The sequence below is a fragment of the Schistosoma haematobium genome, chromosome 3 (genome assembly GCF_000699445.3).
Source record: "Schistosoma haematobium chromosome 3, whole genome shotgun sequence".
Taxonomy (NCBI): Eukaryota; Metazoa; Platyhelminthes; class Trematoda; order Strigeidida; family Schistosomatidae; genus Schistosoma; species Schistosoma haematobium.
Window position 1 is genome coordinate 39,258,754 of NC_067198.1, and position 14,058 is coordinate 39,272,811.

Below are 14,058 nucleotides of genomic sequence, written 5' to 3' on the forward strand. Positions count from 1 at the left end.
CAATCAAAAACCTGCAGCCGGCGCATGTCTTCTATATTTATGGACTGTTTCATAGCCATAGACTAGAACGCAGTACACTCGCCCTTACGTTAGCAAAAGGATATTTTGCCGACTCCGCAAGTTGGAACAGTCCAACCGATCTTTCGGAATCTTTGTCGACAATTCTTCAGATACCAACTTTATTATTAGCTTCTACACAGGTTATTTGGCTAACAGTGCTAATGATACCATCTGGTTCCCTATAACAAGATATGTAGAGTGGAATCGGAACCTGAACCTGGCTGAAAGGCGAACATCAACGCACTCAACTACTTCGCTTCCTATCATTAGTTCAGATGTTGACTCAAACCAGTCCTAAAGCAATTTGAGTTTAAAAAGAGAAAATTTAAGTCCGGACGTGGCTTACATTGTTGCTCAAGTCTATTAAAGGGCTTCATCACCAAAGTGTTCAGTGCAATAATTATATATACACGGCCGAAAAAACATAGATTTTTCGTTTGTCATATATTTAAAGTTAAGTTTAACTGGGATTAATGTGGAAAAGCTTCAGAACTCTTATGTGAGGAGCTGATATTTATTTCTGCTGAAATACAGTGGACAAAAATCTCCGAAAAGGTCCCTAGAAATACTTTATTGTAAATGTCAATCCATTTGAAAGAATGAAATATTGTACCGCGGAGCTATGTGTTAACGAATGCGCTTGATGTACGGCACGAATAGTCCACAATAGATCAAGTAAATAAATTCTACCTATTGAGTCATTACGTATTTGAAAATGAAGTAAAGAAACCAATTCTATTGAAGGTCATAGACACGTGACTAGAAATACAGATTGCTAGCATTTTGTACGTAATACTATCTGTACTTTGTTAATCAAGTTGTCGGTTGATAAGTGGATTGTCTTTAACATTTATATTTTGTCTGCAATATACTGACATTATGTAAATAGTCTCTATCAGAAGTTCTGATTTATTTTTAGAATATTTTAGATACCGAGGTTCGTCTAAGATCCGGTGGTCTCGGTGGTGTACCAGATTTTACAAAATGGCAAGAGCGTTTAGCACAAATACAAGAATCCTATGGAATCCAACAAGAAACTCTTAATGTAAATTTGTCTTCAAAACCAAATCTGTCAGCTTTATCCAGTCTATGTGAATTGCCAAATAAAGCAGGACTTGCTATTGCTCTTATTGAAGTAGCTGAAAATATAATACCTCGCTTTTTAAACGTTCCTGATCTTTGCACCAAGTCAAAATTCAACTCTAATCAAAATGGAACAAATGATTGTCATGATCTAAAAACTCCCTTTCCAGATCATGTACCATTTTGTAGATTTTCATCTGGAGAAGATTCAGACGCATCTGAAAGTAATGATCGTTCACAGGAACTGGAGAAAGCTGTTTTAGACCCTGAAGCTCATGAACTACGAACTCGTGCTTGGATGGCAGCTTGGCGTACTGAAGTTCAAAATGCTCGTACACTGACCCGATTAAATCTCTTACATGTAATTCTGTGGAAAGCTCGATTTAGTTTAATTATATCTTCCTTTAATTTTATTGTTGTGGATAATCAAAGTTAATCTTATTGAGTTATAAGTTCATATCAATTCTACACAGTTCAGTTGAGCTAATTAAGCGACTAATGAATAGTTGAAGTGTGTGTTACTTATGCGGACAGACATATGTAGTATGTAGCAGGGATTAGAAGTAAAATACTTATCAGCAGAAGATCGAAATAAAGAGGAGAGGAAAGAAACAGAGAGCAAATGGAATAACTACAGGATTAGAAGTATGAATGATGATGTAAAGAACAACTCAAGATAGATGTGCAGATGATGTATTTTATGTATGATTTTCATATTTTACTAAGTCACTGTGTAATTTTGCATAGAACAATAAATTGGTTTTCCCCATTACCCAGTAAAAGACAACAGTAGTTTATCACAGGGGTTATGTACTTGGTTATTTATTTATATATTTACTTAAACACATCGATATTGGTACAAGGGGGCAGCAGATGCATATGCGCCACAAACCTCATTTGATTTGTATGAGGGCTGTGACACTGCCCGGGTGCTCAAGCTGAAGCAAGTGGTCTTCTTAGGGGGCCACACCCGAAGCCTTCGACCTGAAGGTCTGATCCACAAGGCAGAGGAGCATCGTCAGGAGATGCATTCCCATGGAAGCCGGTGACCAACGATTGGTTCATACACCATTTGTTTCTTCAGGATACTGGAACCCATGTGCACCATTGGTTTGGAATCAGGGTTTTCCAACTCCCTTAGGTGGACTCTCTATGCCTATTAACCCAGTTAGAGCACCGGGCATTTGCTTTTCGTTATCTCAATTTCGTAAACAACACTCGTGGTGCGAGAAGGCAGTGAGTAGAACTTCCCTGGCAGAGGCTATATACGCGTGGCCATGTGAGAGCATTTCGAGAGGGAGGGCGGACTCTCCCTACTATCGGCCGCACCAGGGCATTTGGGGGCTATGTACTTGATAACAAAGTGATTATTATTATTATTGAACACTTGTAGAATGTTTTCATCCTAATATTAACTTGTGTTACTATCTCCTTTCGATATGTAAAAAGATTTTGTAGCGTTAACACACTAGTTCACACATTTCAACCAACCGGTTACTTAGTGGTTTTGTTCATACAACCTTGTAAATAGTTTTACACAAGGGATGTTTGAAGTGTATATCTGCGTTTGTGATTTATTTATTCTTAAATCTGATGTGTTTTTTCTTTAGTAAAATTATTTTTTCGTCTGATTATTATCAATATTTCAAAAAGCGTATTTTGCAAATAACTAAGGCTATGTCCATTGTTATACTATACTAACAAGCAGATACTATCCTTTTTATGAACATACACAGTCCATTCGCTACTTTGTTTTAAGTACTGATTCGTATCTCCAAATCACCCGTGGATGATTAGGTACTTAGTGTTCATTAAGTCCTGATTAACCTGCTTTGTCCAGTGTCAATCATATATTCCGATTGTTCACATTCAGATAAATTCTATCTGTAATATATCAAGCATTCATGATAAAATATTTTACAGTTTTACTAAACAATAATAAGTTATCCTCAATACCTAAGCAGTATATTTTCAAAAATTCCAATTATTCAACAAACATTCTGTCTACTAACCGGGAATTTTAAACTCCGTTTCGCGGGAGGTTAATATTTTGCATGATGAAAAAATTCTCGTCCCTTTTAATGTGATTTGCATTCACTTCTTTATAACTAGGCATGTCTGGATGCATGTGTTCGCTGGGAAAAGTCAGTGGAAGATGCGCGCTGTCGTATTTGTCGTCGGAAAACAGATGATGATAATTTACTACTTTGTGACGGTTGTAATCTTGCTTTCCATCTCTACTGTTTACGTCCACCATTAAAACGTGTACCAACAGGTGATTGGTTCTGCCCGACTTGTGGACCAGCCTCCCGTGCCCTTGAAAAGCGTAAGCGTGAAGAACGTTTAGCTCGGTCTGCAAGACGACGAAAACGTGCTTTGTCATCTGATGATGAAGAACAATTAAATTCCGATAATAATGAAGAAAGTAGTGGCGAAAGTGAAGCTACTCAAAAAATCAAACGTCGAAATCCCCGTTCATTTCGATCCAAAGGCGGTAATGACTCAAGTGCGTTCAATATAAAACGTTCAATTAGTCCAGCCAATCGTAATTCAGGTAAAATTTCCTTTTTAAACTGTCTGTATTCTGTGTTTTTGATTGATATTAATTCTGTATTTGTTTTCTTCAGTTTCATCTAGAAATATCAGACACGATACATCCTGTCTTGTTTGTTCAGATTCAATTGGTGATTTGGTTCTATGTTCCAACTGTCCCAATGTATTCCATCTGGACTGTCACGATCCCCCATTGCATCATATTCCACGTGGAGATGGTTGGCAGTGTTCAGTTTGCCGGTCGAATAAAAAACGTTCTACTATTACTTCTTATTTTCAAAGCAGAGATTATCGTCGGAAAACGTGAGTACTATTGTCTATCATTATTACACTAATCACCTTATTAATCTAAAATTCACTAATGTATGGAATTATAACGATCGGTTATATGACTTACATATCGTTTCTTAACCAGAATATCACCTTGTTTCACTAGATAAAACCAAATTTGTGAGTACAGTTTTTTGTAAGATAAAAGGTCCAACTAATCAATTAAATGTAAACTAATTATTGTCTTTTTCATTTCGGTAATTCATTAGTGTGAACTAAAAATCATTCCATTAATTTTTATTTCACTCGCTTTTTTCTGCTTATATTTCCGTTCCATATTCCGTGTTTCTTCATTTATTTATCTATAGTTATCAAGCAATTTTCAAGAAACGAGTTGTCAGTCCAGATGAACGTAGCGATGATGAACTTTTAAATAGTACATCTTTTACTCGTTCAACACGAAGTAACAATAGATCTCGAAGGAATATCGCAATGTCTGACACTGATGATGAACAACAATCGAGTGAAGCATCTTCAGATGTAGATATCCGCTCTAATAATCAACGTCCAATTTCCCGTCGACGTAGTGCTTCACGATCAGCGTCTGCTCTTAGTTCACAACTAAATAAATATCCAAAACGTAGACGACGACACTTGTCTGATCAGGAGGATACTTCAGAAACAGAACAAATGGACGAAAAGTCTCAATCTTTATGTTCACACATTCTTGATGCTGTGTATAAGCACAAACACTCATGGCCGTTCAGAAAACCTGTTGATAGAAGCCAGGTAACGTTTTGAATGTTTTCCTTTCATTATAGGCATTCTTTTTGGCTGTCAATTCCATGCATCTTTTCGTCATCAGTGATTTTTAATTCACTTAGTATAAAATGCATTTACGTTTTACAAGTTCACGAGCTCCTGTTGTCTTGTGCGTTTCCAAGTGTTTTGTGTGCCAGTTAAAGCCACGATCATATTTCATTTCAATACTACTATTCTAAATATGTTATGGGAAAGTTTGTTGTGGAATGAGGTGTAAGTACTACCTTTTCATTCCATCGATTTTTTTCAAAGGTCTTCTAAAAAGTTGGTTTTCATATTACTCCTTAAAGAGATTGTTTTTTGATTAAAGAAACAACACTGTTGTTTTTTATGGTTTGATTCTTTCACTTTCATGTACCTGATTCTTGACGAACCAGGTATGGGAAGATAGAAGATATAGATTAGATTCGATGCTTTACTGTCAAAGTCGAATTATATGCTGAACTCGTGTCTGTTTGTGGGATCCCGTAATAAACTAGTCGATGATACAATAAAAAGGGCTGGTTTAATAATTCACCTACTAAAGCTTCCTCACATATATCTTTCACCGTGTACCTTTGTGGTAACTGAGTTTATCCTGTATGTAACAGTACTCACAGCTTTCATCCTATAAAGTTCGTTTGTATCTTCGATGATTTTTATTAGTTTCTATCATTCATGTTTCAATTTATTATCAACTGGATTCATTATTCCCGTTAGGTTCCCGATTATTATGAAATTATCACAGATCCTATCGATTTGTCCATGATGCGTGATTGGCTTTCTGAAGGACGGTATAACACGGAAACTACCAGCGCAGGACTGAAGAAACTAGTACATGATCTAGGTACTATGTTTTATAACGCCGAATTATATAATGCTGCTGACTCAGACGTTTGGTTAGCTGGAGAGCAGTTAGAAAAATTCGTGAAGAATCAGTTCGCTCATATAAACACAGGTGCGTTTTTGTATTCTGTTTGTTTGGTTTCAAAGTCCCGAGAATGTGCTTTTATTTTGTTTTATTATACCTCCTTCTTACTGTTGTGTGACTCTACTTTTGGTCACTATTACTTAGATTAGGCGAAAAACGAATTCACAGGTACATTTGCATTTTGCACTTGAGTTGTTACTCAGTAATCTAGATACTTAACTTTCTATCACTACATTTTCTTCAGTCAAACAACATAATTTACTCCTCATATAAAGAATAAAGTAACCAAGTACCTAGCTTTTTAATTACTTCATGTGAAGGTTAGTTTATGCTACCCTATCTATCCATCAGATGCAAGCGGGGCAGAATCCAAACCTCCAGGCCAGTGGATAACGTCAATTGCTTCAACCATTAAGGTGTTCGTACAACGTAAAATTTAAAGCCTGATATATAAGTTGATAGTTGTTACATCACTATTGTCTATCCTTTTATATGAAGCTCATATGTTGTCTTTCCAGTATATTTAAAAATAATCATTTTGTATTTATGCTAATAAATCCCGCAATCTTTGTTGTTATCAACAGTAATCTTTAGATTTCGTGCATCACTCTGATTTCTTTCTAAAAAACGTTTCTAGAATAATTACCCCACTAACGAGCCCTATTAGTCACTGAGTTAAAAAGTGAATCGATATTTCTGATTATAGTTGTTAACTTGACGTAGTCTGGTTGGCTTATCTTGATGATTCATCGAGCTTTATTGGTTGGAATACTTATTCCTTTAGTTACTACAATGTCAGACTGGTTCATTGAAGAAAGCAGAACTTCAGGTTCCGACGGCGAATTTCGTACTGCTGACTGTATTAAGGGGTGTGTTGGTAGTGAGATGTTTTCTTCAAATAACCATGGTCTCCAGTGGTGTCACCTTCTCTCAATGGAAGCAGTGAGTTAGAAAATGTCAGTCCTACAAATAACACACTCGTCTTATGGGTTTCCGTCTTCTGTGGTAACGCATTTAAGGTACAGAGTTAACCTATCAAGAAGTACACGCGAAAAGAATGTGTATTGTAGGCCTCAAACAATTGTCCCTTGTGCTCTTTGATCATGCCTCAAAGCGTGAAATTAACTCTAGTAGTCAAGTTTTCATCTTTAGGTATCTCAAGAAGAAGCGTCGTTTTACGGTGTAGGGAATTGGGAAGTGGTGATCGCCTGTTCACCTGTAGAAAGTACTTGAGTTCATTTTTTTACAGTCAACTCCTTTCGTTTGACTGCGTTGATATTGTTATCACATTTTTCCAGTTATTGAGTCTTCTAAGTACTCATTCTAAACTGACTGATCCCAACTGTGTTAGTATACTGTTTGTTATTCAAGTGAGCCTATCTGCAATAATTTCTTAGGTTGTCGGTATATCAGTTACTTTATAAAGTGGATTTTTCTCTTGGAATCTCTTTAGTGTATTCATTTGAATGCTTGCTTTCTTTTTTGAAAGAAAAACGCTCAAGTTTTTACCTTGTTATTGCAATATTTATAAACATTTTCTAGTGGCATCTGCACTTCATAAAACATCAGAAATATTTAGAATCAGTAAGCTTGAACCAACAAAGAAGGAATTCATTTCATTAGAATTTGTCTTAGTAATTTAAAGAAGTAGGTAGGCGATTATAACTTTATATTTACTTGACAGTATGGTGTGATCTTCATACTCGTGAATATGAACTTTTCAAGTAAATGGAATGTTAGTTTATTATATTTTTTTATCAACTACTGTCGTTGAATCTATGTGCTCATAACTGTTTTAACGATAGTGATCACTTGTAATGTTCTAAATATGATATAATATGACTCACCATATGTTATTACTTGGTGATGAAATACATTTAGATTCAATTTTGTTAACCATATACTAATATCTTGACTAAATGAATTTGCTAAGCGAACAATCACTGTCAGAATAAATTTTCTGTTCTCCAAGGTCCAATGAGCATACGGGAGTCCAACACTTGATCTCCTTATATCTCTGGCTTTAAAATTCATTTGATTTAATGCATGAATTACAGAATCAAAACACACCACAAATAAGAAGTAGCGTGTAACATAGAACACAAATTTGGAAAGCAGTAATAATATTCATATGCTTAATCTGATGTACATTGGGAACAGAGTACGATAGGACACCAATTAATGATTGAAATGAAACCCTTTAATTTGGGAAATGTAGAAATTACATGAATTAAATGCTACATTATGAAATAGGTGTAATGCTATCTTGAAAATAACTTTCAAAGTTTGTCTTCGTTTTTTTTTTACTTGTCTCATCTCACCCCAAATGCCCTGGTACGGCCTAGAGTGGGGAGAGTCCGCTCTCCCTCTCAAAATGCTCTCACATGGCCACGCGTATATAGCCTCTGCCAGGGAAGTCCTACTCACTGCCTTCTCGTGACGGGGGTGTTGTTTACGAAAATGAGAGGACGAAAAGCGAATGCCCGGCGCCTTAACCGGATTCCAAACCAATGGTGCACGTGGTCTCCAGTATCCTGCGGGAACAAATGGTGTATGAATCAATTGTTGGTCACTGATCAGCATGGGACTGCGTCTCCTTACGTTGCTCCACTGCCTTGTGGATCAGACCTTCAGGTCAAAGGCTCGTGGAGTGGCCCCCTAAGAAAACCACCTGCTTCAGTTTGGGCACCCGGGCAGTATGACAGCCCTCACACATATCAAATGAGATTTGTGTGGCACATATGTATTTAGTGCCTCTTTGTACCATTATCTATGTGTTGAAATAAACATCTCAACCATTGTTCTTCTGTCTGTTTTATTTTCATATTTTTCGTTTAGATGTTATCTACTCTAGACCAGCACTTGGTGATGCATGAATATGAATATTAATAATCGTATTTTGGTGAAATTATGATGGATATTTTTTTGTGTGGAAATATCTGTTTTTGAATCATTTGTGTACGCATAAAAGCAATAATCTAAGTCAAGTTTTGATATGTGTGTGTTTATACTGTCTCCTGTTATTAAAAACAAACTTACAATGACTCGATTTAAACAATACACATAATCTTCTTATTCATTATTATTATTATTATTATTTTGACTATCAGCTTATTCTCTATTTGTCTTTTTTATTTTGTCAGTGGATATTCTAAGTGTATGCATTTACAATTTAGAAAGAGAGAATTATATATATCTATTTTCTAGTGTGTTTTTGTTTCAAACTTTTTTTTAAAAAAAAAAAAACAAATTATTTATTTAAGTAAAGTTGTATTCGAATTAACAACATTCAGTGAAACAGTTTTGAATATGTATTTTTTTCTCTATTTTGTTTTTCCTCTAATTTTTTTCTACTTTTTTCTTTTCTTTAAAAATCATCGAATCACTTGTGCTCAACATTGTCAATGTGTGCTTCCTTTGTGTATATGATTGATAATTGTTCAGTGACTTCTATTTCTCTTCCCCTCCTCTCTCTTTCTTTCTGGTTCTCCCTTTTCTTGTGTCACATTCTTCATGATATAGATGTGCAGGTTTGTACAGCCTTATTGTACACTTTTTTCTCTCTCTCTCTCTCTCTCTATATATATATATATATATATATATATATATATATATATGATTGATTCTTGTAAAGGTATATTTTATTTGTCCCTTTTTATGTATATTTGTGTCACAGTAATAATTTGTCTACAATATTGTCATGACGTATTGATAATGTAACACACATTTGTTGAACTACCTTCTTAAAAAAATAGCTTGATTTTTAATAAACAAAGTATTCCTATTATTATCGGTTGTGAATTAATTAAAAGATGGTATATACACATATCATTGTTATTTTTAGCATTTATGTCTTATTGCAAGAAATTAATAGTGTAATAAAAATATCTGGAAAAAAACTAGCGGATTTATATGAAATAGACCTATAATATTGATAACTATTAGGTCAAAGTACTGCACTACGTCAGGACTGCAACTTAGGATCAGCTTTATGTCGTGTATTGAAACATGAATATTATTGACAACATTGATGAATATACTGTGAGCAGGGAGAAAATCAGGATCAGTGTACATTAAATAACTCATGTTTATTCAGTCACCAGCTTTTATAATGTTACTATCAACAAGATACATGTTCACAGATTTCATGAGCGCACAGTAGATAGAATTCATTTTACTTGTAATGTATTAGACTGATTTAAGATTTGCGTATGTTATGTATTTATTTGAACACATAAATATTGGTACAAGGGGGCACCAGATATATATACACAACAAAAAACAATGAAAATGGGGAGAGAGAAAAAGGAAGGTAAAATGCGTATAAGAAAAAAAGAACAATAACGACCACAGATTAGTGTAAAGTAGTGTAGTAATGATAATAATGGCGGAAAAGGAAAGGTACAACCAGAAGAATTCTTTCAGTTAAGGAAGTAGTAACCACCTTTTATGAAGAAAGTAAAAGAAGGTTACAGCAGGATCGCCACTGGCTTCTATTCTGAGCCATATCTGATAACGTCTCTAGCCACTGTGTAGCACCATCCCTCGGACCCCAGCCAGAGAGTCGTGAAGGACCAACACAAGCCATCCCTTTGCAGATTTCTTTCATACCCCGACACCATGTCATACACTGACCACCTCTCCGCTTCTTCCAACCAGTCCCAGAGTCGGCAAATAATGCACGACGTGGAATTCTCTGGGACGACATTCGGAGAACATGTCCAAGCCACAGAAGTTGATGTTTCAAGATAGTGACACGAATTGAATTGTCGTCTCTATGCTCGAACACACGATGTCGACCCTCTGCATTACTAACATGGTGTTGCCACTGAATGTCAGCAATCCTTCGGAGACAACGATGATCAAACACAGAGTCATCTAACATCCTCAACTCGGAGAGGCCAGGTTTCACAAGCATAGAGCAAAACTGCTCTCACCGACGCGTTGTAGATCCGACCTTTTACAGCCAGACTAACATCACGAAGGCGCCAAAGGTGGCCCAGATTGGTATAAGCCACTCTGGCTTTCACTGTACACGCATTGATCTCATCATTCACACCCCCACCAGCACGTATGCAGCTACCTAGATACACGAACTTCTCGACTACGTCTATCTGCTCACCATCCAGGGTGAGTACAGGATTAGAATCCTACCAGTCTTGTAGAAGTACTTTGCACTTGGAAGGTGCAAAGCACATACCATACCTACGGACACTGATTGCCAACTGATTAAGTGCGGATTGCATGCCTTGGGCATTATCGCACAGTAAGACAATATCGTCCGCATACTCAAGGTCGAGAAGTCTTTCTCCAGGCAGCCGATCCATACAGCCATTACCTATATATATCAGAGCTGTTTCCAGAAAGTCATCGATGGCAAAGTTGAAGAGGTATGGTGAGATTGGGCAACCCTGTCTAACCCCACCCATTGAATGGAACAATGGAGAAAGGTGGTTGTATGCCCTCACTCTACCTGAGGTGTTTGTATATAGGGTATTTTAGATGTTAATAAACTTCACAGACACACCCTTCTTCAATAGACAATCCCAGAGAATAGTCCTGTCCAACGAGTCGAAGGCAGCTCTGATGTCAAGAAACACTACGATTGTTGATATGTGATAAGTATGACGATGTTCTAACATTTGGCGGAGTGTGAAGATATGATCAATACATCCTCGACCAAAACAAAACCCAGCCTGCTCCTCGCGAGTCAATCTTTCTCGGGTTTTGAACAACCTACGAAGTATGATGGAAGCCAATAGCTTGGACGCAATCGGAAGTAGACTTATCCTCCGATAGTTGTTACACGAATGACGTGAATTCTTTTTAAAAATGAGGGCAACTGTCGAGTCATTCCATGACGTTGGTACACTCTCTAGTTCCCAGACCAAAAGTAGCGGCAGTCTTGTACACAACCACGCCGGCGGTAGCTGGTCGCGATGTGATCAACCTGAGTCCAGGCTTGAGATGCGGAGGTAGGACACCAGGTAGCACATAGACGATGACTGTGCCAGTAGTTAGTGCTAGCCAGAAGCAGGTTGTGGTCTGCGCACAGTTGCAGGAGACGGTCCCCGTTATTTGTCCTGAGACCAACAAGTCCCCATCAGCCACCTAAACGGTTCTCTTCTGTGCCTAGACGCCCGACCTAAGCATTCAAGTCTCCGGCTAGTACTACAATATCTGTCGAACGCACTTCCTGTAGAAGAACTGCTAGCTGGTGGTATAATTCATCCTTGATCGCATCCAGACTGCAATCTGTCGGAGCATAGGCGGTGATGACGAAGAGACATCGTTTCTCACGCCGATTTCTTCTCACTTTGATGGAACTTTCTAATCTAACAACACATAACCGACTGTTAATAGGGATCCAGTCGATTAGTGCTGCCTCAGCTCTAGCGCTTAGTGCGACACCAACGTCAGCAAGACCAGACGAAGATGCCACAGGGTCCCCGGATAAGCGCACGTAAAACAAGCTTTTCGAAGCGACAGATGGAGATCGAATTTGTAGTACTTCACCAGAGTCTTGAATACGGGTCTCGGATAGACAGCAGACATCGATATTAAGACTTTCCAAAGACATAGCCAGCCCTATCTGTTGACCAACCTGCATAAATGTGCGAACGCTGAAGGCAGCCAGTTTGAATGGTGCACGTGGTTTCAGAAAAACTGCTTCAGTACTCATATTCGATGGTAACATACAATTTTCGACCGAACAGTGACTCGAGAACGTTTAGATACAGTCGAATTTCCACCATAAGTGAGCTGCTGTATAAGTCGAAAAGTAAGGATACACAAAGTGGGAATAAAAGAGAGTGAATAAGTGACGTTGTAAATAATAATAATGTGAATTGTTTGACTGTTAATCGAAGCGTGAATAGAATTTTCAGTAAATATCGTCATTTTCATTTTATTTGTGTGTGGGCTGTGATACTGCCCGGGTGCCCAGACCGAAGCAGCTGGTCTTCTTAGGGGGCCACACTCCGAACCTTTGACCTAAAGGTCTGACACACGAGGCAGTGGGGCATTGTGAGGAGATGCAGTCCCATGGTGGCCAGTGACCAACAATTGATTCATACACCATTTGTTGCTTCAAGATACTGGAGCCCATGTGCACCATTGGTTTGGAATCCGGTTAAAGCGCCGGGCATTCGCTTTTCGTCCTCTCAATTTCGTAAACAACACTCGTGATGCGCGAAGACAGTGAGTAGGACTTCCCTGGCAGAGGCTATATACGCATGGCTATGTGAGAGCATTTCGAGAGGGAGAGAGAACTTTCCCCACTCTCGGTCATACCAGGGCATTTAGAGATAATTTTTGCGCATGTAACTCAAGGTATTATTTTTCCTTTATTATTCCATAATAAAGTGGGTTCATCATAAAGAAGAGAACATTTTGCCAAACAGAACGTTTCATTTTGTAAGACATCCTTTCCTTTTGGGGAACAGACTTCAGTGAGTGGTCCATTCATTGACGTTACTATCAACTTTCAAGTCTCAGTTCCAAGTAAAGATCACTATTAGTTCCTTTAGTGTCTAAAAAGTGAAAAAGCTCTGATCCTAAAATGTCAGAATTCATTCATTAGTACAGCATTTTGATAAGCGTAATGGTGCTCAGATGCTGGCGAAACTGTGGCTGCTATCAGGAAATAAGTGTAGTTGCTTTGCGTAGAGAAGATTGATTGCAGAGACTATGATTTTCATATAACGTTCTATATTCCCATAAACAGTTTTGAATCATTTTCATTCTGGCTGTCTTTACACATATTTCTACATTATGTAGTCGGTCTCATAGAACCCAGTGGAAAACCATATTTCTCATTTCTGGTACATTTAAATGCGTAATCGCTAGGATAGTCCTCAGAAGTCCATACGGGTTAAATTTTATATTGGGAAACTTAAGTTACTAACGTCCACGTTCAGAATATAAAAATATATATAACTCTTGTCTAACTTGAATAATGTTGATATAATAGAGTAGTAGGCCTAATCTTTCAGCCTACTTGTTTAATAACATAAAAATGCATCATCGGAAGCCTAAGACTACTTGGTGCAATGCCGAAAGTAGTTTGGTGGACATATTTGTGTGAGTGATCAATCAAATTGTGTTAAATGACTGATTTAATAAATAAAAAAATACTTGGTTTCATAATCTAACAACTAATCCGTTCGAATTCATGAATATCACTGATAACTTATTGAACAAAAAACGATTTTTGTTCTTACTAAGATAGAAAGATATGTTCGTAAAATAATGTAGAATATGTATATAATGACCTGGTCGGATTAACAGATCATTCGAGGCTGGTAAATCAACTCGTGTTGTGATTACAAGGTGATTGGTTTAAATAGTCTAATTGATTA

General features: G+C 37.3%; 1 protein-coding gene across 1 annotated transcript in view; it reads left to right on the forward strand.

Annotated features, from left to right (window-relative positions):
- Positions 1 to 10,322, forward strand: part of BAZ1B (Tyrosine-protein kinase baz1b) — a 28,138-nt gene extending 17,816 nt beyond the window's left edge. The window contains exons 16-21 of the mRNA XM_051213836.1: positions 980 to 1,504; positions 3,256 to 3,697; positions 3,771 to 3,999; positions 4,335 to 4,755; positions 5,488 to 5,725; positions 8,537 to 10,322. Of these exons, the coding sequence (XP_051069849.1) occupies positions 980 to 1,504; positions 3,256 to 3,697; positions 3,771 to 3,999; positions 4,335 to 4,755; positions 5,488 to 5,725; positions 8,537 to 8,574 (1,893 nt within the window). The 3' untranslated portion in view covers positions 8,575 to 10,322. The remainder of the gene's footprint in view (positions 1 to 979; positions 1,505 to 3,255; positions 3,698 to 3,770; positions 4,000 to 4,334; positions 4,756 to 5,487; positions 5,726 to 8,536) is intronic.
- Positions 10,323 to 14,058: the final 3,736 nt, after the last annotated feature.